The sequence below is a fragment of the Plecotus auritus genome (genome assembly GCF_963455305.1).
Source record: "Plecotus auritus genome assembly, chromosome: 5".
Taxonomy (NCBI): Eukaryota; Metazoa; Chordata; class Mammalia; order Chiroptera; family Vespertilionidae; genus Plecotus; species Plecotus auritus.
In genome coordinates this window covers 37,571,812-37,596,617 of record NC_137776.1, presented here as the reverse complement: position 1 = coordinate 37,596,617, position 24,806 = coordinate 37,571,812, and the positions used below count along the sequence as shown (strand labels likewise).

Sequence of the window (24,806 nt, the reverse complement as noted above, 5' to 3'; positions counted from 1 at the left end):
AATATGAAAGACCTCTGTTTTTGAGGATCCCTCAACAAATAGCATTTTAGTCCCAAATGGGCTATAGAAACCATGGCCAAACAGCACGTGTTCCTGGATGTGAACAGTCAGCCCACCTGAGAGAAATCTCCATCAATTTGAGCTGTGTTCTTAGAATGAGGGAGGTATCGGGGTAGGGATGGCTGCCTGAGAGGCCTCTGCATCTGTGAATTAGACCACCTAACTGGCGGCTGTGCTGAGGCACAGAGCTCCCAGGCAACTCCCCATGTCACGGTCCCGGCCTTTATGCACATCCTCAATTTTGCACTGACTGTGCCAGACTCCTGCAATGCTGTGCATTCTTCAGGAAAGAGGCACTGAATCTGTGCTTTATTTTCAAATTAACTTTTCCAAGAGAAATGCAGTGAAGGAGGTGGCAAAGACAGCTCCTAGCATCCATCTACTGATGGCAGGGCTCTGCGTAGGTTGTGATTGGCCTCAGGGGTGGCAAGCCCCCACGAGGGCAGGGGTGCTGTGGAGAGGCAGCGTGCAGTTTCTCGCTGCACCCCTCCACCGTGGGAAACATCTGTGTGAGAGGACCAGTGCCTGTCTGTGCTCAGCTTAACATGAGTCACATGAGCACCTGGAAATTCTGGCCCTTGCTGGCCCCGGCTATCGTGTGTTTAGGTTTGGTGTCTTACCAACCTCAATGTTAAGGAAGAGAAACAAGAGCATGGTGAATGTCCACCATCTGTGATCAGGGATCTGCTGAGCAGGGCATGGTGAGCTCTGAGACAGCCTCATCCTGGGTGTGGGCAGGTAGTTGGAGGTCTGAACAGGCTACCCGTCACCGTCCTTCATTACATGCCCTAGGACATTTCATGGTGCATCAGTTCTAGTGACTAGCAAAATTTAGGGGTGGACTGGCACAAAACAGGTTGGGCCATTAATGGTTAATAAAAATCCACCTAAGACCATTTCTGTTGAGGCTGGTTAACACACGGGAGACTGGAAGGCACTCCTCATTGCTGGCTGGTTTTTATTTGAAGCCAGGATTTAGTTGTGAGAGGACTGCAGGAATCATTGTACATCAGCTCCCTATTTTCTGAGACAAGGGGAGTGGGAGATCTTTCATATTGGTCTCATTTTCACATTTGCTACCATGAGTCTGTAGTATATTTAAAATCAGGAAGACACCCTTGACTCAAAAGGAGCCCTTGGCCCCTGTGGGGTACTTGCATGTTTGACCATTAGACATCCTTGGGCTCCTGAGCAGGCTGTGGCTTTCGCCCCCTCTTCCCCCCGCACCCCCCAGAGTGCACACATGGCCCATGGGACTCCCCTTGCTGAAATACAGACTCCTGCCATTGTATGGGGCACCTCTGGCTCCAGGAACTTGACTTCTGAATGGCCATAACCTCAGCATTAGTTATTTTGCAGAGTCCAGGCCCAGGGAGGTTGGTTTTTGAGCAGCGTTGTAAGCATCCCTGTGGTGGTGGTAATGTGCTTTAATGGAACCTGACTGCTACCATTTCTGATGACCAGTCGGTTATTGATCCATAGGATTAATCAGAGGCACTCTGAGAGGGTCAGGTGACAGTTCCCTGAAGGCTGGAAGGTCTCTGTCCTCAGCTGGGGCTGTGGATGGATACCTGTCCCCAGTTTTAGTTCTTCCATTTTGCAGGGTTTTAGTTCACTCTTGAGAGTAGACATTTGGCTGTGTTTCCACCTGAACATTCGTTTATTCAATTCTAAAGTCAGAGTCAAAGAAGCTGAATTCCAGGAACCTGTGCTTTGATTCTGAGCTCAGTATTGGCTTAAAAGTAAATTCAGTGTTAAACTCTCATTAGAGTAATGGGACTTATTGTTATTGAGGTTTTATCCTTGGAAAAATTAAGTTGCCAACATCTTTTTTAAATTGCTCATAATAGTTTCAATCTGCAAAAAATAGCTTATCAACAATTCTTTCTCTATAGAATAGTCTTGACCTTCACACATGTTAGCAAGATACTAGATGCAAATAACTCTATGGATTTTACCTAACATGAAAATTAGCACATCTCAAAGACCTCTTTTGTATTCTGAAGACTATACTTCATGACACATTCATTCATTCCCCATGGAGGGACAGCTGAGGAGCCTTCCTGGGTACTGACAGGCAGTTCATATTTACTATTCCACAGAGTGATGCGTGAGTGGGGACAATAATGCAGATGATCCTTATGTTGTAGTTCACCCTTATTTCCCTAAATCTGTGAGTCTAGAGGACCACTTTGTCCCAAGATCAAGAGACAGGCACAAATGTGACGTGACATTGTGAGGGAGGGCTGCCAGGGTGTGATTTGTTCCCACCACTTTCGTTTATGGGCTTTAATATAAATCTAATATTGGGTAATGTCCATCCAAATGGGAGGTGGAATGAGATCATACAATGTAGCTCTGGGGCGTGCTGGGGAATCTGAGTCGTTGTTTGTACTTGCTGCTTTCATTAAAACTCCATGACAATATTGTTTTTCTGGGAGTTCTGTAATCCTGTGAATTTTAATCACCAGTATCTGTGGTGGTTGTTTCCAGTCTTTTTGTAAAGATAATTGAAAGATCTCTTTCCTTCTGGGTTCTGGCTCAAAAATAAATGTTGAGAGAGACTATTAAGTGAATTTCTGCCTGTTCCTCATTTAGAAATTAAATGAATACTGAGTAGCTGAAAGGGAACCCAGGCTGTACTTAGGGTCCTTGAGGTATAGGTAATACCAGTGGGGAGGGACAATTCATTATAAAAGCTGTTGTCGGAATATCGCTGTAATACTGTCCTGACCTGAGCAGCAGCAGGCAGCCCACCGGGATGCACGTTTCTTGAGATTACCAACTCAGGAGGGCAGGGCTGTTGACATGACCAATGACCCAGGAATGGGGTGTGCCTCTACCGCAGACACAGCGTGTGGCTCTTGGACAGGTCCTCTGTATCTGTTCAGACCAACAAATAGGTACTCAGGTGGAGTCCTTCCTCCTGTGCGCCTGTCCTCAGTGAGTACAATGTCAGCCCCCACAGTGCAGCTCAGAGCATGGTGTCTGGGATTGAAACTAAAAACAAGGGGTATGTTTCACCCCCACTTCATTTATTGTTTTGTCACAAGGGTGTAATTTGGTTTCCCTCCTAAGCAGTAAGAAAGCCCCACTAGTTTGAATTGTTTGCACAGTTTTAGCTGATATACAGTTCTCTGGAGCTGGAGCTGGGCACTCAACCCAAGTTGTGCTGACTGTTGGCAAACAACACTGCACAACTAGGAAGCCAGGTTTAAAACTCTTGGAATTCATCCCTATGCTCTGTTCTGTGTTTTATGTTTCTCTGGAAGACCACTGGGGGCCTCGTTTTGATCTTAGGATGACATTGCAACATTCAGAAGGAGTCAAGGTCTTTCAGAGGAAGACCGAATACAGACAGAAAGCTTGTGCCATGCTGTTCTAAGTGTTTCCCAGAGGTTACCTCCTGTAGTCCTCACAGGGAGGAGTTCAGTACTTGAGTGGAGGGGGGCGGGGGGTTGAGGATGCAGAGCCAGGTTCATGCCTGGCAGGCTGGCCTCAGCAGTTTCCTCTGACCCCGTGCCATTTGCCACCAAGAGTGTTGTCAGGTGGCAGGAAGGGCAAGGAATGTGCCTGTTAATATCCACTGTCCCAGTTCATGTAAGTTGACTGCAATATATTTATTTTTTCCATAAGAAAGCTCTTAGAAGTGACCCTCGGTATCCATGGGCCTGCCTCTGATTTTTGTCACCAGGTCTTAGGAATTCCTGTTCTCTAACATCACAGAAATAGAAACTTTGTCTGCTAACTCTGTCCCTGTCCCCACTGTCAGCAGTGGGCATGCTCACTGCGTGTTCTGCAGTCTGTGGTTTTTCCTCTGTCTCTAGCTCATCCCTTTTCATCACTAGGTAGTATTCCAGCATGTGAATGCCCAGTTTGTGTTCAACTCAGAGGTACATCAGGGCGTGGTGAGCTGGGCTGTCCTGCGGGACTGCCATACACATTCCCTAGAGGGCTTTGGGTAGATTTGCCCCATGTCTCTTGGGTGAGTCCCAGGAGTAAGATGGCTGTGCCTTAGGGTGAATGCTTATTTCACACTCTTTTGTGTCATTCTCAAAAAGGCATTCCCAGCTTGCAAGATGACATAAATAAATCTTCCTGTGCATTTTCTTCTAGGATTCAGTCATTTTTATTTTCATTTTTAACACTTAAAAGGTCAGGAGACATCTGGACCCCGAGCAGCCCGTTTGCAAGGGCACTGTACAGAGTTGGGGTAGAATCATAGGAAACGCAGGCTGTGGGACAGGACCAGCCCCAGCGGCAGCACCTACACAGAGGCGAGCTGGTCCTTTGCTAATTCTGTCGTGTGTGTGTGTGTGTGTGTGTGTGTGTGTGTGTGTGTGTGTGTGTTTTGGTTCTTGTCTTAGCCCCAGGCTCTGACCCATCTCCTTCCCTCCTGCAGCACCAGCAGGAACTGCTGGCCCTGAAGCACCAGCAAGAGCTTCTAGAGCACCAGCGGAAGCTGGAGAGGCACCGCCAGGAGCAGGCGCTGGAGAAGCAGCACCGCGAGCAGAAGCTGCAGCAGCTCAAGAACAAGGAGAAAGGCAAAGAGAGTGAGTGCCACGTCTAGGCCACACCAGGGCCTTCCTCAAGTCGAGGTTCTTTGTGCTCCACTTGCTCCCTGGTCTTCGCATGAGGTGTCACTGCAGGGTCACTTCAAGTGGCTGTTTCAGTTGCTCTTAGCTTCAGCCTCGACAGTGACTTTATCCTCGTTTGGGGGCTGCAGGAGCAGTCAGCACGACCTTTGGGTTGACATAAGCATGTTAAAGTACATTTGGCAAACTCCTAATAGGTTGGAAAATATTAAAAACCAAATGGGTACTGCGTTATACCTGTGAGCTTAATCCTAAACATTTGCAAGTTCTTTTCTTTTGAGAGCATTTTGTGGATGCCTTGAACACAATGTTTGCTTGTGGGACACCTGTAGCTGAGAGGAGACATCGTGACCAACCCCAATTCTGCTTTTTATTGTGGCTGTGCCCGTATGTCTGATACCAGTGTGGTCTGTTATCCTTAGAAAGGCCCAGACGTGATCTGAGCCTGGAGGCTGCTTTGTGTGCTGTTCCCCTTCGGAAAATTTCCTGAGTCTCTCAGGGAAGAGGCCACAGCCCCCTCTGCTGACTGCACGGCCACTGGACAGAGATTGCCTTGGGCTTGCACCGTGACATGGATGCAAGGTGACTAGTCTGAGTAAGGCCTGGCGTGTCAACAGTTGTAGCGTCCCACCCAGACTGTGACAAAAGGAACACTGCCCCCATGGGTATTGTGCCGCTTTCTTTTGACAGCTTGTTGCAATGACACATCAGGGCCTCCTCAGCAGAGTCGTGTCCACAGTCCTTGCCTGTCAGCTTCCATCCAACACCAGTGCGCAGCTGAACTTATTTATCCCTGGTCATACTGAAATAAGTCAAGGTGCCCCTCTGTCCCTGTCATGGCTTGGGCATTGATAGTTGGGTGAGTTGCCCGTCCAATATTCACGAGTAAAAGTAGAAGACTTTACACGCCTCACCAAGATGCAAAACCTCTAAATTTTCAAAAGTCCTTCAGCTTCAACTTCTGAAAATAATAACCATCTGTACAAGTCATTTTAACAAGCTTTTGTTTAAATTTAATATCCAGTTCCACAACAGCATTTTATATTTTTAAAGTCTTCTTGTAAAGTCTATTATTTGAAATTGTTTTAAAGGTAATTGTTGGTGTATGATAGACATACAGAAAAGCCCCCAATCTTCAGTTTATAGGGAACTCTTGGGGGAAACGGTCCTCAAGGACCATCCTGTGTTACCATCCCGTGGTACACACCTGGGGCCAGGACAGTCACCACTCCATTCTCCTTCCCAAAGGTAACTGCTCCCTAACACCTAACACCCCATAGTCATTTCTCCTGCTTCCAAAGTGAGTGGGGTCATTATCTGGGGGCTCCTGCGTTTCCTTTCTTCACTTGGCACTGTGCTTGCAAAGCCATCCTCATTGGTGTTCACGCACTTTGACTGCGGGTCAGCCCCTCACGGATGCACCGCCATGTGTGTCCAATGCACTGCAGATATTTGGGCTGTTTTCTGATTAGGGCTGTCACAGTAAAGCTGCCGTGCATGTCCTTGGACATGTCTCTGGGTGCAGATGAGTCCCTGTGATGTCGTATCACTGAACCTTAGGGCGAGTGTGTGTTCAACTTTCATACGTGATGCCAGATGGTTGTCCAAGCCACTATACCAGTTTTTGTTGCCACCAGCTGTGGGACAGTTGGTGTTGCTCTGTGTTCCCGCCAGCGCTGGTACTGCCATCAGTCACTGCCCTGTCTGCTGGGTGTAGCAGCTCCTCATGGCTCCAGCATGTTTCTCTGATTACCAGTGAGACTGGGCACCTTTTGCTATTCCCCATTGTTGAAGTGTGCCCATTTATTCAATGCGCTGTCTTCCTTTCTCTGGATGTGGAGTTGTTCTTTTTATGTCACTCTCCTAACATAAGTTCATTCCTGACGTAGGTAGTTTATCTATCTTTCTTAAATTAGAATTAGATTATAATAAAATCTGTACTATTATGCCTATATTGTTTTCTACATTTTATAAATATATTCTCTTTAAAAAGGGCATATTTTTGTCCTAAAAGTATTTAGCTAGTGTATTCTCTTTATTTTTAGCTTATTTTTCTATTTGTAAGTTCATAGTAATTGTTTTTATACATAAAATTAACACCTTTTACAATCATTTGTTATTACAGCAGTTTACTTTTTTTGTTTAAATTTTTTTTTAAATATGAGAGAGAGAGAGAGAAAGAAACATCAGTGATGAGAGGGAATCATCCATCAGCTGCCTCCTGCATGCCCCCTACTGGGAATGGTGCCCAAAACTTGTGCATGTGCCCTGACCAAGAATCGAACCGTGACCTCCTGGTTCGTAGGTCCATGCTCAACCACTGAGCCACACTGGCCGGGCCAGCAGTTTACTCTTAAAATAATAAATATTTTCTTCAACTCTGATAGAGCTTCAGTGTGAAAAGCACATCAGGAGAGTTTATTCTCCCTGTGAGATCTAACCTTTGTGCCGATATTTGAAAGTAACTGAGTGGCACAGTGATCTGTAGCACAGTAGTGAGATGTGGTGATGACTGTGGGCTCAGTGGTGGCCCAGTCGAGATCCAGCAGTGAAGATAGAAGGCTGCCAGGAGGAGCTACACTGTAGACTCTGGTTGGCTGCTAGTATCCTTGGTATTGGAGCACAGACTGGGCCCCTGCAAGGGGCAGATGGGGCACATAGTGTCAGTCACCCTTGTCACTCTCACTGCCTGGCCCGCTGGCTCAGATGACACTCCTCTTCTATACCACTGCCTGTCTTATGTGTGCTGACATCTTTGAGCTGAGGGAACTTCCTGGCTAATGGTACAGCCAGGGCACTGACACCATGAGGGATGCATGAGAGGTGCAGCACATGGAGACAGGTGTCCTGTCATGTTTATGTGGAGTGGAGTGTGGATAGCGGAATTGTCATTTCTAAAACTCCCAGGTGAGTCTACTGTGTGGCCAGGATGAGAAGTAGGAGTCTAGGTGATTCCTCTCGCTCTGTGTTAGGAATCTGCATAACCTAGAGGCTCCGGGGCCTGCCACATGTGGCCTGGCCTACTATATGGGTGCTGCCTTCCACTTCAGAGAGCCGCCACCATAGACAACAGCACCAGGCCTTGTAGGGAGCCCTGTGAGGGGTTTCTGTTGTGAGCAGGAGGCTTGCATGCAACCCAAAGCTGCAGGAGTGTGTGCAAGGCTGCTGTTACATGTGGCCTGCCAGGAAGTCCTCTGTCCCCATTCTCCCATGCTCTGCTTGGAGCTCAGTGATCCTACGCATTTTTCTTTAAGCGGGGGAAGTCATTGCTGCTTACCCAAGGATGGACGTTTAACTTGTATCAGCTAGTTTACCTGTGCCACAACTAACCAACAAAATACCAGTTTTTCAGATTGCTTACCAATAAAAGCAGCTCATCTAAATTAGTCCTCGTATTTACCAGAATCTTCCAGTACAAACAAACAACATCTTAAGTTCATAAAATATGAAAACCCTTGACTTCAGAAAACATCTTAGATCTCTGCAGCCCTTGTGGAGCAACCCCACTAAGCCCAGCCAGAGCGCCAGAGTGTTCTCTGCTTTCCTCCAAGCTTGTCACAGCATAGCACCGGTGGTTTCCAATGTGTGGATTTAGGTGGTCAGATTTTATTAGTTGTAGTAAACTGTGTACGGTGTGAGGATTTGGCACACTGGGGTTGGCTCTGCCGCCTTGAGTGTGGTCCAGTGTGAAGGCCCTGGCGTCGGCAGCTGTGGCCCTGCCTGTGGAGGGGCCTTGTGCCGTCACAGGCTCCTGGTTACACACTTGGAAATGCAGGGCACAGCTGCTTTCCAGTTTCTTGGTTTTTTAAATGAATTTCTTTTTAAATACTTAATTCGAAATTTTGTTATATTTGTAAACATTTACAGTACCTTTAATTTTAAATAATTGTGCAGGTGTATTTTTTAAATTTCTGATAGCATTTATACCATTCATTTGAAAGAATAGTGAATTCTCAGAATTTGTGAGAGTTATGGTATCTGCATCGATAAACAATCTTTAATCAGTTAAGTTTTAGTTAGATTTACAACCTTTAAGAATCTGAACTACACTGTCTTTTAATATAAATTTAAAAGCAAGTCTTTGTTCTCTGAGCAGGTCAGAATGAGCATGTCGACTCTCATCACTGTCCTTTATAATAGCCTGGTTGAGAGTAAGGGGCCTTCACTAGGAAAGTCATTCACTTGGTTGTAAAAATGGCTCAAAAGGCTGGAGTTAAGACTGAACATCTGATCCTGAAAGTGATCCATTTGTTCCATTTCCTTCCTCAGAGGAATGTGGAGCATAAAAAAAGGAGTCAGGCTCAGGCACAGGCAACTGAAGGTAGCAACAGATTTGTTCAATTCATCGTGTCCACCAGCTCATTCTCCAGCCTCTCGGCCTGGGCCCCCACCTGGTCAGGTCCTCCACCCATCTGCTGGACCCCTACCTAGTCAGGTTCTCCCACCCATCTGCTGGACCCCTACCTAGTCAGGTTCTCCCACCCATTTGCTGGACCCCTACCGGGTCAGGTCATCTCACCCATTTGGTGGGCCCCAAAGTGGTCTAGGTTCTCCCACCTATCTGCTTGGTCCCACCTGGTTTACTGTACTTCATATCTCTCTTCCTGTTTATCTTTTTATTTACCTGCTTTTTCTTTAGACAGTCCAACCGCCCCCCCTCCCCACTCCACCCTGTTGTATGAGACTTTGTCTCTCTTATGTTGGCCGGATCAGTACTAGCACATAGTAAAGTCTCTATAAATCCTCTCAAATGAATGAATGATAATGAACATGAATTATTTTAAAAAGTAGAAATTTTGAGACATTTGGTTTTTGTTTATTGAAGAGGCATTACTGATTCCAGAACTTCAATTTACAGTGGAAAAATCCTTTGAGAGGTGAGTACATAACTAAAAGTGTGAGGATCAGTACCAGCAGCTTCCTTTTTGAATTCTATCCTCATGAAGTACAAAGAAGAAAAGAGGATTTCCTTTACACTCTAAGTCGCAGGTCTGTTGCAGGTCTGTGCCTTGGCATTACTTGTTTGCTGCAGTCAGGCCTGTGGGGAGCTGAGAGGATGGGCATTTGGGTCATGCCCACTGGCCCCTGTGAGGAGGGACCTGTAACTCAGTCCCCAGCTAAAGGTGGCTGGAGGAGGCCAGTTTGGGTCACTCCTGTGACCACATCACCATTGGCCACTTCTTCTAAAGTAGACTTGGTCTGACAGGTCAGGGTGGCACTGCATCATTTATTTAGTTCATTTAGCTGGGTAAGGAGCCTTCCAGATCATTTTAAAGATGAGGAAGGCTTGTTTGGGGAGTTGGGTTTGTTACCCTTTGATTTCATGAGACCCTGGTAAGGTGCCCTCTCCCACCCTTGAGCAGGTCAAGGAGCCATGGTGCCTGCAGCTGCCCTGTGGCTCCTCAGCCCTGCAGATACCCCTCCTCCTATGAGGATCCTTTCAGCAGCTCAGGGGACAAGGGCTTCTCCGTGTCCCAGCTTGGTGGGTGCTTAGCACAAATGGGCCATTGTCTCCACTGGGCAGTGCATGTGTCCTGGCCACATCTTCCTGCCCTTGGTTGTTACTGGTATTTATTGTGTGCCCTTCCTGCTGGGCCTGGGCATTTGTTCTTTGCCTTTCTCGGAGTTCAGGAGCCCATGATGCAAGCTTGAGGGTATGGCCAAAGCAGGGAGAGGCAGTGACTAAATGAGAGATGTGTGAGGTTCTCTCTATTCCTAGAGCACTTGCAGGTGAGAAACACCATCCCTCCCATAAAAAGAAAGTGGATCCATGTGAATAGGTATTTTTGAGGTTAGGCCAGCTAACAGGGATTCTCATTTGCTGGAAATTTTTGGGATGCGTTCTTATCCTGCTCAGTGAGAACTCTGCTTCTTGTCTTGCTTTCCATTTATCCTTCTAAGACAGCAGGTATGGAAGGACCTGAAGGTTATGTCCTTTGTCTGGCCATCGGGATTGTCTTCACCCTTCCTCCTCATTATCATCATGCGGTTTGATCACTTTCCTGCAATGCCAGTGGCACTAAAACATGCCAAGTACTGAGAGATAAAGTGGTAATCCCAACTATTGATAAAGATGTAGGGGACCTGCCCCTGGTGTATGGCCAATAGGAAGTCACAAGGTGGTAAGTGTTTAAAAGCATTTGGAAGATGCTCCAAGGACTATAATATTAAACTTGTTAGATGTCATCATTTTGATGGTCTCTCCTAAGCACTAATTCTTCACATGGACAGGGTTATTGACTCATACATGTTCTTTGCAGCATGGTTTCTAACCACAACAAAAGGAAAATCTAAGGATGCCCCACAGTCAGGACTTGATTTTGTAATCTCTGTTTCACTCACCATGGGAATGTTTTCCCACTATGAAAATGCTGTTTGAGTCTATACAATGATGGGACATACTTAGGCCCATCATTGTTGGGGGATGGACACAGATTCTGAGTAATCAGTGGCAGCTCTGAGGAAACGGTAGATGTTCACAGGGTGGGTGTGGGAGTGTGAGTTTGGACTTTAATTTCTGTGTGTCTCTTTATGAGATTAGCTTATTGGTGCTACTTTCAAGACACCCCAACAGGGGACATCCAGAGGCTCTTGTCCACTGAGCTGCCAGAAGGATACTCACAGGAGGAGGGGCATCTGCAGGGTTGAGGGGCCTCCAGGGCAGCTGCAGGCACCATTGCCCCTTGACCTCCTCAAGGGTGGGAGAGGCTATGGCCAACCAGCAGCCCAACAAACCACGAAGCTCATGACCTTGACTTTAGTCCAGTTGGTGAAGTACTCTCTGCCTCCGTAGCTGCGAGGCTGGAAGAAACAGAAACATGCATTTGATATTTTGTGTTATATACACTGAGTGGCCAGATTATTATGATCTCTGAACGCATAATAATCTGGCCACTCAGTGTGTGTGTGTGTGTGTGTGTGTGTGTGTGTGTGTGTGTGTGTACGTGTGTGTGTGTGTATGAGGCCCAGTGTGTGAATTTGTGTATGGGTGGGATCCGGCCAGCCTGGCCAGGGGGAGGGGACATGGGCAGTTGGTAGGGCCGGCCTGCTGGTTGAACTCCTGGTTGAGGGGACAATTTGCATATTAGCCTTTTATTATATAGGATATACACTGAGTGGCCAGATTATTATGCATTCAGAGATCATAATAATCTGGCCACTCAGTATATAATGTTGATATGATTGCAAAGGAACTTGCTGCCTTATGGGTTCAGGAGTGTGGCAGCCTGCCCAGGATGCAGGCTTCATCCCTGCTGCCGTTGCCATGGGAGGGACGTGTCAGTGTGTACAAAACTTCTCTGAGATTCTGCCTCTAATGCTGTAGTGAGAAAGAAACCACTCTGCTGCCAGTGCTCAGTCCAGAACTTATTTATTTATTTTTTATTTTAGAGAGAGGAAGGGAGAGGGGAACATCAGTTGGTTGCCTCTTACACACACCCTGACTGGGGAGGATTCAACCTACAACCTGGGTATGTGCCCTGACCGGGAATCCAACTTGCTACCCTTTACTGTACAGGACAACACTCCAGTCAGCTGAACCACCCAGCCAAGGCCAGAATGTTCTTTTACGTTAGAACTAGAGGTCCGGTGCATGTATTCATGCACCGGTGGAGTCCCTCGGCCTGGCCTGCGCCCTCTCGCAATCCAGGACCCCTCAGGGGATGTCGGACTGTTGGTTTCGGCCTGGTCCCTGCAGGCCAGGCCGAGGGACCCCACCGGTGTACGATTCCATGCACCAGGCCTCTAGTATGCATATAAGATCTTTGGTTAATCTCTTACTGCCCTCCCTCCTTCCCTCTGAGATTCATCAGTCTATTCCATGTTTCCATGCCTATATGTTGAGCATCTGTCCCCCTGGTAGTCAGTGCACTGCAGCTGATTGGACAGCGGTCCTGCCCCCAATTGGGGTTGAGGGGCCGATTGGGGGCAGGGCCGGCCATGGGGAGGGGCTGTGGGCCATGGGCCAGCCAGCCCTGCCCCTGAATGGGGTGGGGGCTACTGATCAGGGGCCAGTGGCCTGGGGGAGGGGCCATGGGTGGTTGGCCAGTCGGCCCTACCCCTGATCGGGGTGGAGGGGGCCCCGATCTGGGATGGGGCCAGGTGGGGTAAGGGGCTGCAGGAGGTTGGCTGGCCAGCCCCGCCCCCTATTGGGGTGGGGTGGTGGTCAGGGGTGGGGCTGGCCAGGGGGAGGGGCTGCGGGCTGATCAGGGTGATGGGGGCCCATTGCGGGCATGGACGACTGGGGGGAGGGGCTGCAGGAGGTTGGCCGCCCAGCCATGCCCCCTATTGAGGTGGGGGAGGTGTGATCAGGGGCAGGCCAGCCAGGGGGGAGGGGCTGGGTGCCTATGGTGGTGGGGCTGGCTGATCCGGGGTGGGGCTGGCGGGGGGGGGGGGGTGGAGAGGGGTGTTTGGCCAGCCGCCCTGCTCTTGATTGAGGTGGGAGAGTCCGATCAGGGGCAGGCTGGCAGGGGGAGGGGCTGCGAGGTTGGCCAGCTGGCCCCACCCTCTGATCGGGCCAGGTTTGCTGGCCACAGTGGGCATCATAGCCACTGGTCATTATGGTCGTTATGGCCATATGGTTGCTGGCTTTTTATATATATATAGACTAGAGGTCTGGTGCACAAATTCGTGCACGGGTGGGGGTTGGCTGCGCGGAGGGGCTGCAGGCGGTTGGCCGGCCAGCACCACCCCCCTGATTGGGGTCGGGGGGTGCCGATCGGGGCCGCAGTGTGCATCAAAGCAACTGGTTGTTCCGGTCATTCTGGCGGTCCAGTCGCTTGGCTTTTATATACTGTATATAGATAGATATTAAAGCTTCCTTCAGAAGTGGGTTTGTGTGAGAGGTAGTCTGTCTTCATACTGATTGCTTCTGCACTTTTGGTAGAATGCAATTATGTAAAATCCTTGGTGGAAGAGGACCTCTTATTAAACCTTCTGCCTTCTCCTTCCTTCAGGAAGCTTTCATGGTGTCAGCAGCCTCTTGAATTACAATCTCAGTGTCTCCAGCCCCTTTATCCCATTTCAGGGCAGAGCCTCCAGTCACTGCCTTGTGCTTTTTCCCACGCCAGGTGCTGTGGCCAGCACAGAAGTGAAGATGAAGTTGCAAGAGTTTGTCCTCAATAAAAAGAAGGCGCTGGCCCACCGGAGCCTGAACCACTGTATCTCCAGTGACCCTCGCTACTGGTATGGGTAAGTGGGGTGTGGGCAGGGCCCCAAGCACACAATCTGTGATAGATTTGAGGCTGCTCCTGGAAGGCAGTGGGAAGGTGTGGAATTAGACACGTCCAAGACAAGTAGCAAACATGCTGTGAAGGACAAGGTCTGGTGGTTAAGACGCACTGCAGTCACCCAGAGGGGCATGGCCCTCTCTTAAAATGACCTGGGTGACGCTCCAGGGCCTGCCCATCGTCTTGGCTTTCCTGGTCTTCTCAGGCCACAAAAGGATCTACTTCAATTGGAACTCTGATCTCAATTAGGCACCTTCTGAATCTCTTCCCCAGGTGTTATTGATTCTTAGGGAGTCAGTAAACCCCTGCAGTGTGTTTACTATTTTTATGTAAGAGCTTCTGCCAAAGCCTGCAGAATGACAGAGACCATCAAAGAGCATGCTCATGCTGGAAGTTGAAAGTCCTGACCTTGTCGGTGGTGATGCCATGTGCAGGGGGAATGTTCTGCCAGCAGGGTTCTGGGGCTCTGGCCATGGACACAGGCCAGGTTTGGAAGGGCGTGGAGAGCTTGTGGCTTTAAACACTGAACAAGGTGCTTCATAGATGTTTGCTTTACGTTTAAGTTTCTACTGCTCTTCCGGGTAATTTCATTTTGGGAGAAACCCATAGGGTAGTTTTTATAAATCAAAATGTGACTACCATTAATTTCATTGGGGAAAAAACGTAGCTGTCCTCAAGCTCCAAAGTACTAAAACACCAAATCCCATTGAGGTGACCCCACTTATTCCCTTAGATGACATATCAGTTATCTCAATACAACCTAAAGGAATTTTGTCCCCAGGCCCTTTTCTGCTCCCCTTGGTTCTCTGTGGCTGCTCATTGCTGGGACATGAGCTGTGCTCATGCCATGACCTGCTGTGGTATTTATACAGCTCAACCAGTGACAGTCACACAGGAAGGAAGGCCATGGGGGTCCATGCAAAGTTGTAACAAAGTCCTGAGCCCAGAGCCACTTTAGAGGGGTGGGTTCGTTAGACGTGCTGGGGCAGTGCACTTGGAGACCCCACATTTGATAGCACCAGTCTGACCTGTGGTCTCTCCACTAGTAATAGTCACAGGTTTTGTCATGAGAAAGATCCATTGTCTAGGTTGGGGTGGCAGGTGGAAGCTGGTTGAGTGAGAGTAGCAGTTGGGAAATGGCTGTGGTGGTGTCCACGGAGCTGAGCTGAGAGCAGCAGTAATGTAGCTGGGGTGGGGTGGGGTGGGCTCAGGGACCAGGAGGCACAGGGAGGAACCTGGACTATAGACTTGTAAGGGCAATAGCTGGAGGGAGGCTGAGACAGCTGGCAGAGAACCTTAGAAGAGATGACCATGGGGTGGCGAGGCCCCAGGAACCTATCCAGAAGAGGAGCAGTGTCAGGGTGGTGAGCCCAGGCGAATCAGCGTGGGAGGCATGGCTTGAGCACATCAGGGTTGTTGGATGGCTGCCACAGGGCCCTGGAGGAGGATTAGGGTGACTGTGGGGCTTGGAGAGACTAGGTGGGCAGGAGTAGAGGCCATGTGGTGGGCTCATGGATGAGGGGAGCATGGAGCCCATAGGCTGGGCAAGTGCATCACCTGAATCCAGGAAACTGCAGAGAACGGGTGGCCTCTGGCAGAGACAGGGCAGGAGCTGTGAGGTTGGAAGTGTAGGGGCTTCTGGGAAGGGGTCCACAAGGAGTGGCTGGGAGCAGGGAAGGGGAGAGGGCAAGTGGCTGCCCCTAGGATACACTGTAAAGCTGTGATTTGGTAGAGGGTGTTAGCCCCCAGACCTTGAATGGCATTGTGGAAGACAGTCCCCGGGGTGAGGCCTTCGGGGTCTTAGTACAACTGCAGGTTAACAGGAGGGCTTTGAGCCTGAAGGAGAAGTGACCCTTGATGAGGTTGCAGCCAGCCCATGGGTGCACCTATCCCAGCCTGGACTCCCAGCCCAGGCCACAGATGGTCCCCAGGAATGTGAGAACGTCCTGATGGAGTTTTATCCCTGTAGCGGTGGGGCGTGGCCTGGCGGGGCTGGTGCCAGGCGCTCGATGGACCAGCCCTGCTCATTGACCTGGTCTTTGTGAGAGACACCTTCTTTACACTGCTTTGCTCTTGAACATTCAAATATCCACCTGTAAGCACTTAGAAGCTCACATTCTTAATTCAAATACCAGCAGGTGCATGGATAAGAAGTCCTGTGTATTCAAATAAATAGTCTAACAAATTCCAAATAAGTTTGGCAAATTTGTTTTCAGTCATTAAGCAGATTACACAGTTTGAATTTCACAGAATTCATTACACCTCTGGTGCTTCCACAAGACTCAGCTGGCAGTTCCACCAGGACAGAGCTTGCTAATGGTTGTTCAGAGGGCAGCCAGCACCCTCCCTCTGAGGCCTCCCTCTCCCCTGAGCCTCCTTGTGGCAGCCTGCCTGCCAGCCATTTTAAGGATTCTGAGTTCTGCATGGCTGTTCATAAAGAAGTAAATGTATAGATCAACTCCAGGGCAGCCTGTCCCTCCCCACAGAAGAAAATGTCTGTGGTGATTTTGTCTTGGTGGAGGCACGGGTGAAAGCTGCAGGTTCTCTGCTGGAGGGAAGTACCACGTGGCTTCTGCCCTCAAGGACCCAGACATCTCCAGCAGTCGTCCCAAAGCCCTTCCATTCCCCCTCACAGCCACCCCCAACCACACCTTTGGTTCCTTATACCTGGAACCCACCTGTCTACCTCTGGGCCCTGTCCCCCCAGGACAAGCCCCTTTGCTGGTGGTGACCCTGGTGGCCAGAGTACAGACAAAGTCAGGAGCCACCTGAGAACAGTGGCCTGGCAGAGACTTCTCAGCACCGGGTCAGGCAGCAGAGGTGTGGTCACATGGTCTGTCTCTCTGTCAGTCTTGGTTTTGGTTTCCTTTCAGTCTGGCCCCAGAGAGGAGGCTGGTCTGCCCAGGAGGCCGCCAGCTGAGCTGGAGCTGATGTCAAAGGAGGGACCATTCATAGGGACAGTGTCTCGGACTTTGGTGTGACTTGCTTTGAGGAGCCAGGTTACACTGAGTCCATGCCCCACGCTCACTAAGCCATGTCTTTGCATGTCATCCCCAGGAAAACGCAGCACAGCTCCCTGGACCAGAGCTCCCCACCCCAGAGCGGTGTGTCGGCCTCCTACAACCACCCAGTCCTGGGCATGTACGACGCCAAAGATGACTTCCCTCTCAGAAAAACAGGTCAGTGTCTCTGTCTGCTGGTGTGAGGATGGGGTGGACTCTGCACCTGCACCCCCCTCATCCCTAAGTTCACCTGGCACTAACAGGAAGCCCTTGCTTATTTTAAATAGGTGCTTCTTTATTAGAGCATCATTTTAAACAATATTCTGAAGTATTCCTGTGTGATTCATACCAAAAGCATGAAGGTCATGTATGTGCACCTACTTTTTAAGGCTCAAGCTCATTTGTAAACATGCAGACTTACTCTTCTTTTGGTGGTGTGCTGTACTTTGTCCCAGCCTAGAGTGTCCCCTGGTGGGTGTGGGAACACAGCTGCTCCTGTGATGGGCCTTGAGGTCTTCTTATTGTTGGCTCTCAGTGCTGGCTCTGGGCAGAGCCCATGCTGCGGAGGTGGTCGGGGTGCTGAAGTTGGGGGGAAAGCTGTATGAGAAAGAAATCAGGGACATTGCAGGGGGAGGTCTCAGGGGTTTGAGCAGCACCTTTGTAACAAGCCAGAGGGGAGCAGCACCTCTGTCACAAATGTAAACAGGGTGCCGGGCCTCTTGGACTTTCTGCAGTATTGGTGGTTTAAGCGGGCAGGGGCGTTTAAGAAGATGAGAGTGGCCATGGCAGTGCACTGGGGCTGAGGAAGGGCAGGGCTAGGGCAGGAGAACCATCCAGAGCTCTGTCTCTGGGAGGCCAGGGCCTGAACAGCAGCAGAGCCTGGGCCGCAGGGCCTTGTGGGTAATGTGGGGACACCTGCTTAATGGGAATAGTCTGCTGTGCAGCTGTGTCTTTGTAAAAACACACTTCGTGTTATCTAGAAGATTTCAGTTAATTCGGGACAGAAATGTTTTAAAGCAGTCACACCCCAGGTCTTTTACCCCAATGATGAGGCATTGGGGGTGGGGGCTCACCTGCCAGCCCACCCTAAGACTGAGATGGGGGGCCTCTCAGTAGGTGGAGCTATGCCCCGAGAGGGGTCAGACTAGGATGCAGAGCTGGAAGTTGCAGGGAGGGAGGTTGAAGCTCAGCCCCAGCAAGACTTGACTAGCAGTTGAAGTGTGTGAGAGGAAGGGGCCACAGCAGTACGGCCATGCCCCTGGTGCTGACCCCAGAGCCTTGACTAGATGTTGGAGCCCCTCCCAGCCAGAGGTGGGCTCCTGCAAACAAGTGTAAAACCTTTAATGCTGAAGGTGGATGTGGGGCTTCTGTCCTTTCCTCTTCACTTTGAAGGTGTGGTTCTCACTCATCATCTGCCAAGAATGATCTTGAGTTTCCCCTAAAAAGAGCGTCCACCAGCTGGACAGAAAGAAGGGTCTGTCAGGGTCTGGGGCCCATCTTCCAATTGCCCTTCACAGCCCCTTTAGGAGCTGTAATTAACCAAGTGCAGACCTGCAAAGCTGGCATCCACGGTGAGTGGCAGGCACCGGGCTGGGAGGGAGACTCAGGCCAAAGCCCTGCCTCCTGTCCTGAGGGTGCTTGGTGCCCAGGGAGCTTAATCAAGAAATGACTGCACTGTCAGTTATCAAAAGATATCAATAGCACATCAATAATATTAATAATATGAAGATTTCAGGGAAAATGTTTAAATGAGATCTTGCAGTGAGGTGTCCCGTGTCATCCGACAGGCATCTTTCAAACACTGGACATCACTTGTCCTAAATAATTTACATCTACATTTCTGCCGGAAACAGTCAGTTATGTGAAACTCTTTAAATGAAATGTTAGTTACAAAATGCCTTGGATGAATTAAAATGATCACCTTTAATAGGTGTGATGTATAATTAAATAATCCCATGATTTTACCCTTAATTTCTGTTGCCCTGCACACCATTTGCCCACCTGTCCATCCTTAAGGGGCAGTTCCACAGTGTGTGAGCATGTACCATATGTTATCAATCTCACTGCTCTCTACACATCCTGCTCTCGCTGCCTGGGCTTTGGTGGCTTGTGTGGGTGACCCTCTCACCTGTCCTGTCTCAAGAGAAAAGCCCATCCATCTGTCCGAGTATTTGCATCCTCAGGGGAGTTAGAGCACCCTGTCTACCCAGCTGCCTAATAACTAGGGAGCTCTTGGCCTCCTGTGCCTCCTTCAGGTAGCCTCCAGTGACATGCATCTGCTTGTGTTTTCCTGAGCTGTTAGGGCACTCTTGATCCTTTCCCCAGCCAGTGACCCATTCCAGCCAGACTTCTCACCCGCAGCCCTTCCCTCAATGCCACAGTCAGAAACCTAGGGAACCGCTGCACACCCCATGAGAAGACCTCAGTGAAGGAAACACTAGCATTTACAGCCAGAAGTCTGGACATCAAGGCATGCCTTATTCTACTGGGATGTCAGGTCTCATCTTCTAGCCCCGCCCCCTTCCCAGGGATTGACAGGGGTTGTCCTCTACCTTCAACCAAAATGTGGAGGAGTCATTTCTAGGCAGGGGTACAGAACTGGTGAGGTGGTGCCCACCCCCACTGGGTCTTCTGGGTGGAGCCTCAGGAGTTGCCCTAACCCTGGTTTTCTGAGCCTCTTCAAGTCCAGCCGAGACAGATGTCCTGGAAGTGTCGACATCCCCGGCACCTGGTCTATGGGGCAGCAAATGACTTAACCTGAGATTTCCGTGAAGTACAGCATTTGGTTCCACATTCATACTGAGAAAAGCAGGCTCTTCCCGTTTAAAAGCAGAGTTTTGTCACAGTGATGGTGCATAGGGATGTTACTGTTCTCCAGTAGCATCTTGGTCATTCTATTTCTGAAGATACTAGCTGCTGGAAATCTATCTATCTATCTATCTATCTATCTATCTATCTATCTATCTATAGAAGCCTAAGCAACAGGCCTACTGTTTGACCTGCCAACTGGTAGCTATATGCCCACTGACCACCATGGGGCAGATGCTCAACTCAGGAGCAGAAATTACAGGCGTGGAAACATGGAACAGAATGATGAATCTCAGAGGGAAGGGGGGAAGGGGGAGGGCAGGAAGAGATTAACCAAAAATCTTATATGCATACCAGAGGCCTGGTACACGGATTCGTGTATCGGTGGGGTCCCTCGGCCTGGCCTGTGCTCTCTCACAATCCGGGACCCCTTAGGTAATGTCAAAGAGCTGGTTTCAACTCAGTCTCCGCAGACCAGGGCTGGGGACCCCACCAGTGCACAAATGCGTGCACCGGGCCTCTAGTTGTTGTATAAAGATTTGTAAATGTGACTACCAATTGATTAAAAAAGACCACAACCACAAAACAATCTGTTGTCATCCCACCACAACCCTTTTCCACGACTCTGGGACCTCAGCACAGTTTTGTGCTGCATGGAGCCTGCTTGTTCAGGACTCCACCTGGCTCTCCAACACAGTGGCCACTCTCCCCAGCAGGACACCAGCTGGTTGGCATGGGCACACTGTCTTCCCTGTTTGTTGTACAAAGTAAATTCCAGGCTCTCCTCAGCCTCATGGAGAATGGTTGCAGTGAGGAAGGCCAGCCTGGGTAAGGAGCCTGTGCTCCCAGTGGCCCCTGCACCATGATGGGCCCGGCAGCGGGCCCACGACTCAGCTTCTAGCCTGGATTCACTACTGCAACCCAGGTTCCTGCTCCTCCTTCTAGAATGTTCATCCAGGTCTGCACCTCCCCACATGGATGGCCCCGTTCGCAGTGGCTCACGAGAAGTATCAGTTGACTGCTGCCATGGGAAGTCTGGTGTGTTTTCCTCTGTCACTGGCTGAAGCTGCCTTGCTTGGCGAGGAAGAGCTCCACAGTCAGCTGTACCCTCACTGGGTGACATGGGCAGACAAACCCACCAAGCGCATTTGCCCATCTTTAAAATGGGGCAATAGTGCTCTTAAAAAATGGGCATGAGCATGTTCAGAAGGTTTTAAAAAAACTTTTTTGTGCTTTTCCAAAGAAACTCCTAGAGATAGCAAGTGTTGTTCAATACTAGGCAGTTTGTACACTGGGAAAGTGGTTCACACCTTGTTGTGTGTTCAGCCTTCAAACTGACACCTGCCAGACTTGAACTCCTTTCATTATAAAAAGTGCCCAATGAGATCTTGTGCTGATCTTTTCAAATCTGCAGGTTTCACTGTTCAGTGGGAAAGCTGCCCTGAGCCCAGTTGAGTAGGGCAGAGGTTTAGGAAACCCACCACCTTGAAGCATCACATAGAGTACATTTTTTTAAATGAAAAATTACATAAATAAAGCATGCTTGTATTAAATTAACACACAAAAGCACACACCCTGAGTCTTATTTCCCAAGGCAGCTACTGCCAATAGTTTGCTATCTGTAGACACTTTAGAGCAGTGGTTCTCAACCTTTCTAATGCCGCAACCCTTTAATACAGTTCCTCATGTGTGGTGACCCCCAACCATAAAATTATTTTTGTTGCTACGACCCACAGGTTGAGAACCGCTAGCAGGGTCGCCTAAGACCATCAGAAAACACAGATATTTACATTACGATTCATAACAGTAGCAAAATTACAGTTATGAAGTAGCAACGAAAATAATTTTATGGTTGGGGGTCACCACAACATGAGGAACTGTATTAAAGGGTCGCGGCATTAGAAAGGTTGAGAACCACTGCTTTAGAGCCTGTGTGTTGGGTGTGTGTGTGTGGTGTGTGTATAGCTGTCTTTTTGTTAACAAAATACCTTCTCTGCACTTTGTCCTGTAACTCTTATTTTTCAGTTAATGTTATAATGGAGGCACCATTCCACGTGAGTGTATAAAGATTAATACCTGATTGGTCAGGGGATAGCCTAGGTTTTAGGTACAGAAGACTTAGGAACCACTATGGGCTTAGAGTTGCAGGTTTGCAAATGGCTTTGTCCACGCAAGCAGAGCTGTGAATAAAAACCAAACCAAGCCGAAACACCTGTGGCCTGTGTTCAGGTGAACTAGGATGTTGAGACCTGGCTTGGTTAACCCTCATCCCAGGGGGGTTGGGGTTGGTGTTAGTGCCCTCATGTCAGCCATTCACAGAGGACACAGGTGCTCCAGCGGGAAGCTTGCTTCTGCGTTTGTGATACGTGGCAGGTGAATAGGAAAGCATGTAAGGTCAGAATAATGCCCATGGGCCAAAGCCCAGTTCTCAGTTTTCCTCCCCTCTGCTGGTAAGGCATAGTGACATTATTTTTGATGACACCACTGACACAAGTTTATAATCTTATATGTAAAGAAATGTAGCCAAAGGCATCAGATGTATTTTACTCACTGTTTGATTGAAAATACTCTGCCCACAGGCCTCAGAATAGTGCCTTCACTCAGCTATTAAGCAAATATTTACCCAGTGTGCATATTTTTAAACCACCACAAAATAACCCTGACCCAGGTTGTGTCTGCCTGGCTGTAATGATGTCTCCTTTTCATGCAGCTTCAGAACCCAATCTGAAATTACGGTCCCGGCTAAAGCAGAAAGTGGCTGAGAGACGGAGCAGCCCCCTGTTGCGCAGGAAAGATGGGCCTGTGGTCACTGCTCTAAAAAAGCGTCCCTTGGATGTCACAGGTATGTTAGAGGAGAGTTTAAACCCCACTGCCTGCCCACCAACCCAGCACCACCTTCTCCATGAGGCTCTTTAGCACCTCTGAAGCTGAAGCCCACCCTGCACACCTGTCCCTGCTCCAGCATGAGTCACTAGGCACAGGGAACACAACAAAGCTAACAGGGCAGGAGAGTTCTGCAGGGATTCAGATTGAGGTTACTCTGAAGGTGGGGTTTTAATCCATCCTGCCCTATTAGTGGGGAGTCACACGTGTCTGACCTGCTCCAATGCCAGAACCACTAGAGCATCAAAATGGTTCAGCATGGGGCCCCGCAGGTAGGCAGAAGAGAAATGGGGAGCTCAGGATCTCCACTTCCTCGTAATGAGTGCATTGCTCTTGGATACCACCTAGTGGTGGAGACACAGAATACACCCACTGGGCAGAGACCCTTTCCAAGGGCCCACCCCTTCACAGGGATGTACCCCAGGTCCCCTGGTGCACCCCAGTCCTCAGGAGCACCCCCTTACAAGAGTGACTCCCCTATCCAAGATATACCCCACCTCGAGGTACACCCCTGACCCAAGACACACACCTCATCCTGAGGGCACACCCCGCTTCCTGGGGGTGCACCGTCACGAGGGCGCACGTCCACATTCCTGAAAGCACAGGACAAAGAAGTTGCTTAGCGGTGGCCTGGAAATGGGTGTGTGTGTGGGGCGGGGGGGTTGGGGGCAGCATTGCACCAAGTACAGGGTTTGGATTGAAAACCAAGGCTCTTGGGAGCAGGAGGGGGCCTTTGGTGTTGGTCCTCCCTATGTGAGCGGCCACATCTCACAATCTGAGTCCCAACACCTTCTGGATAAGTGCCTGGCACCCTGCCCCACTGCTCTTGAGGTTCCTCAGCCCAGGGGAAACCCAGCGTAGAGCCTGTCTCCACATATTTGTGGATTAGTGTAAAAGAATCTGGGGACTCATTTTTGTCTTTGTCTTCCTTTTTCAATGTGGGGTCTGTCCTCTGATTCTAGTGTGGAGGCCTCATTTAAAGAAATGAAGAAATGTCTGAAGTCCCTCTTGGTTTCACCAGCTTGACGCTTCTGTGCGGATTAGGGAATCCCGTTATGTTAAAGCACTTGTGTGCCCATGGACACAGCCTGGTTTTCTCTGAGCAGCACCTTGGTCAGGGCCAGCTCTAAGGCCAGCATTTATTTCTAGTCACACTGTTGAGGAGATGGAATTGTCCCCAGGCTTCTTTCAGAGCATTAGAGTAAATGTCATGTCAGCCGTGACTGCTGATGCTACTGTGAGACAGGACCTGGCTGGTCACAAAAAAGACTCAGGTCCTCGCTGCCCAGGAGCTTTTGATATAATTCAAGAAACTAGACCATCACTGTGAGACAAGTAGCAGACTGGGTGTGCAACTCCTGATTGACACTGAGTGTGTTTCATAGAGAAAGTACCCAAAGGAACCTGGGCCAGGATGTAAGGGAAGCTGCACAGGCCAGAAAAAGCTTGAGGGACAGTTGCAGGTGTCCTGGGCAGCACAGTGCCCCAGGTGGCTGGAGGGGCCCGTGCTCTTAGCAGAGCTGACTTCCCAGCAGACAGGACCTGGTGGTGGCCATGGTCATAGGTTGGGGCAGAGAAAGCAAGTCCTGTGTTCATTGCCACTCCCCTGGAACTCAGAGGGCCAACTAGTTGGACAGAACACCTTCCTCTCCTCTGTCGCAGTAGCAGCGAATGGAGCCCTCTCCCCACGAGCAGTGTGCAGCCACTGTGCCTTCACAGTTACTTATACAAGCTGTAGTGTGTATTTCCACATAACCCAGATCAGTGACAGAAACTACAAGCTCTACTTTCCCTGGACCTCGATGTAACTCAGGAAGGATGAGAGGATGTGTTCAAAGTGGACACTAATGGTGTGTGGCTTTCCTAGTGACCACAAGTAACCTTTCCCTGCTCTCAGTCATTGGGCTTGTGTGTTTCCTGGCCTTTTGTTTAGAATATTAGTTAGTGTCCAAGGGCTTGTCTTTCTGGTCTTTAAGATCATCTTAAAACACAAAAGAGGAATAAAATTGATAATGTGTACAGCTCAAAAGACTCAGGTGTGGTGTCTACAGAACTGAAAGGTTAGCAAAACTGAAAATGGGGAGTGGGCTGCACAGTGCTGTTTGGGGACCCTGGTCATGTTCTCTCCTGCTGGAGTTTGTCCACATGCTGGTGAGCAGCAGCCCAGGCCCCAGTCAGTAGGTGAGTCCCATGACTTTCCTGGGACTTGAGCCGAGTATGGATGACGACAT

The 24,806-nt window shown here is 49.4% G+C and overlaps 1 protein-coding gene across 9 annotated transcripts in view; it reads left to right on the top strand.

Moving 5' to 3' along the window:
• The window catches only part of HDAC4 (histone deacetylase 4), a 244,085-nt gene that overhangs the window by 161,294 nt on the left and 57,985 nt on the right, over window positions 1–24,806 (top strand). For 8 of the 9 annotated variants that reach the window (XM_080670455.1, XM_080670453.1, XM_080670454.1 and 5 more), the window contains 4 exons: window positions 4,463–4,613; window positions 13,724–13,844; window positions 16,940–17,061; window positions 22,403–22,534. In XM_080670455.1, the coding sequence (XP_080526581.1) occupies window positions 4,463–4,613; window positions 13,724–13,844; window positions 16,940–17,061; window positions 22,403–22,534 (526 nt within the window). The remainder of the gene's footprint in view (window positions 1–4,462; window positions 4,614–13,723; window positions 13,845–16,939; window positions 17,062–22,402; window positions 22,535–24,806) is intronic. The other variant, XM_080670452.1, reaches the window with a different exon arrangement.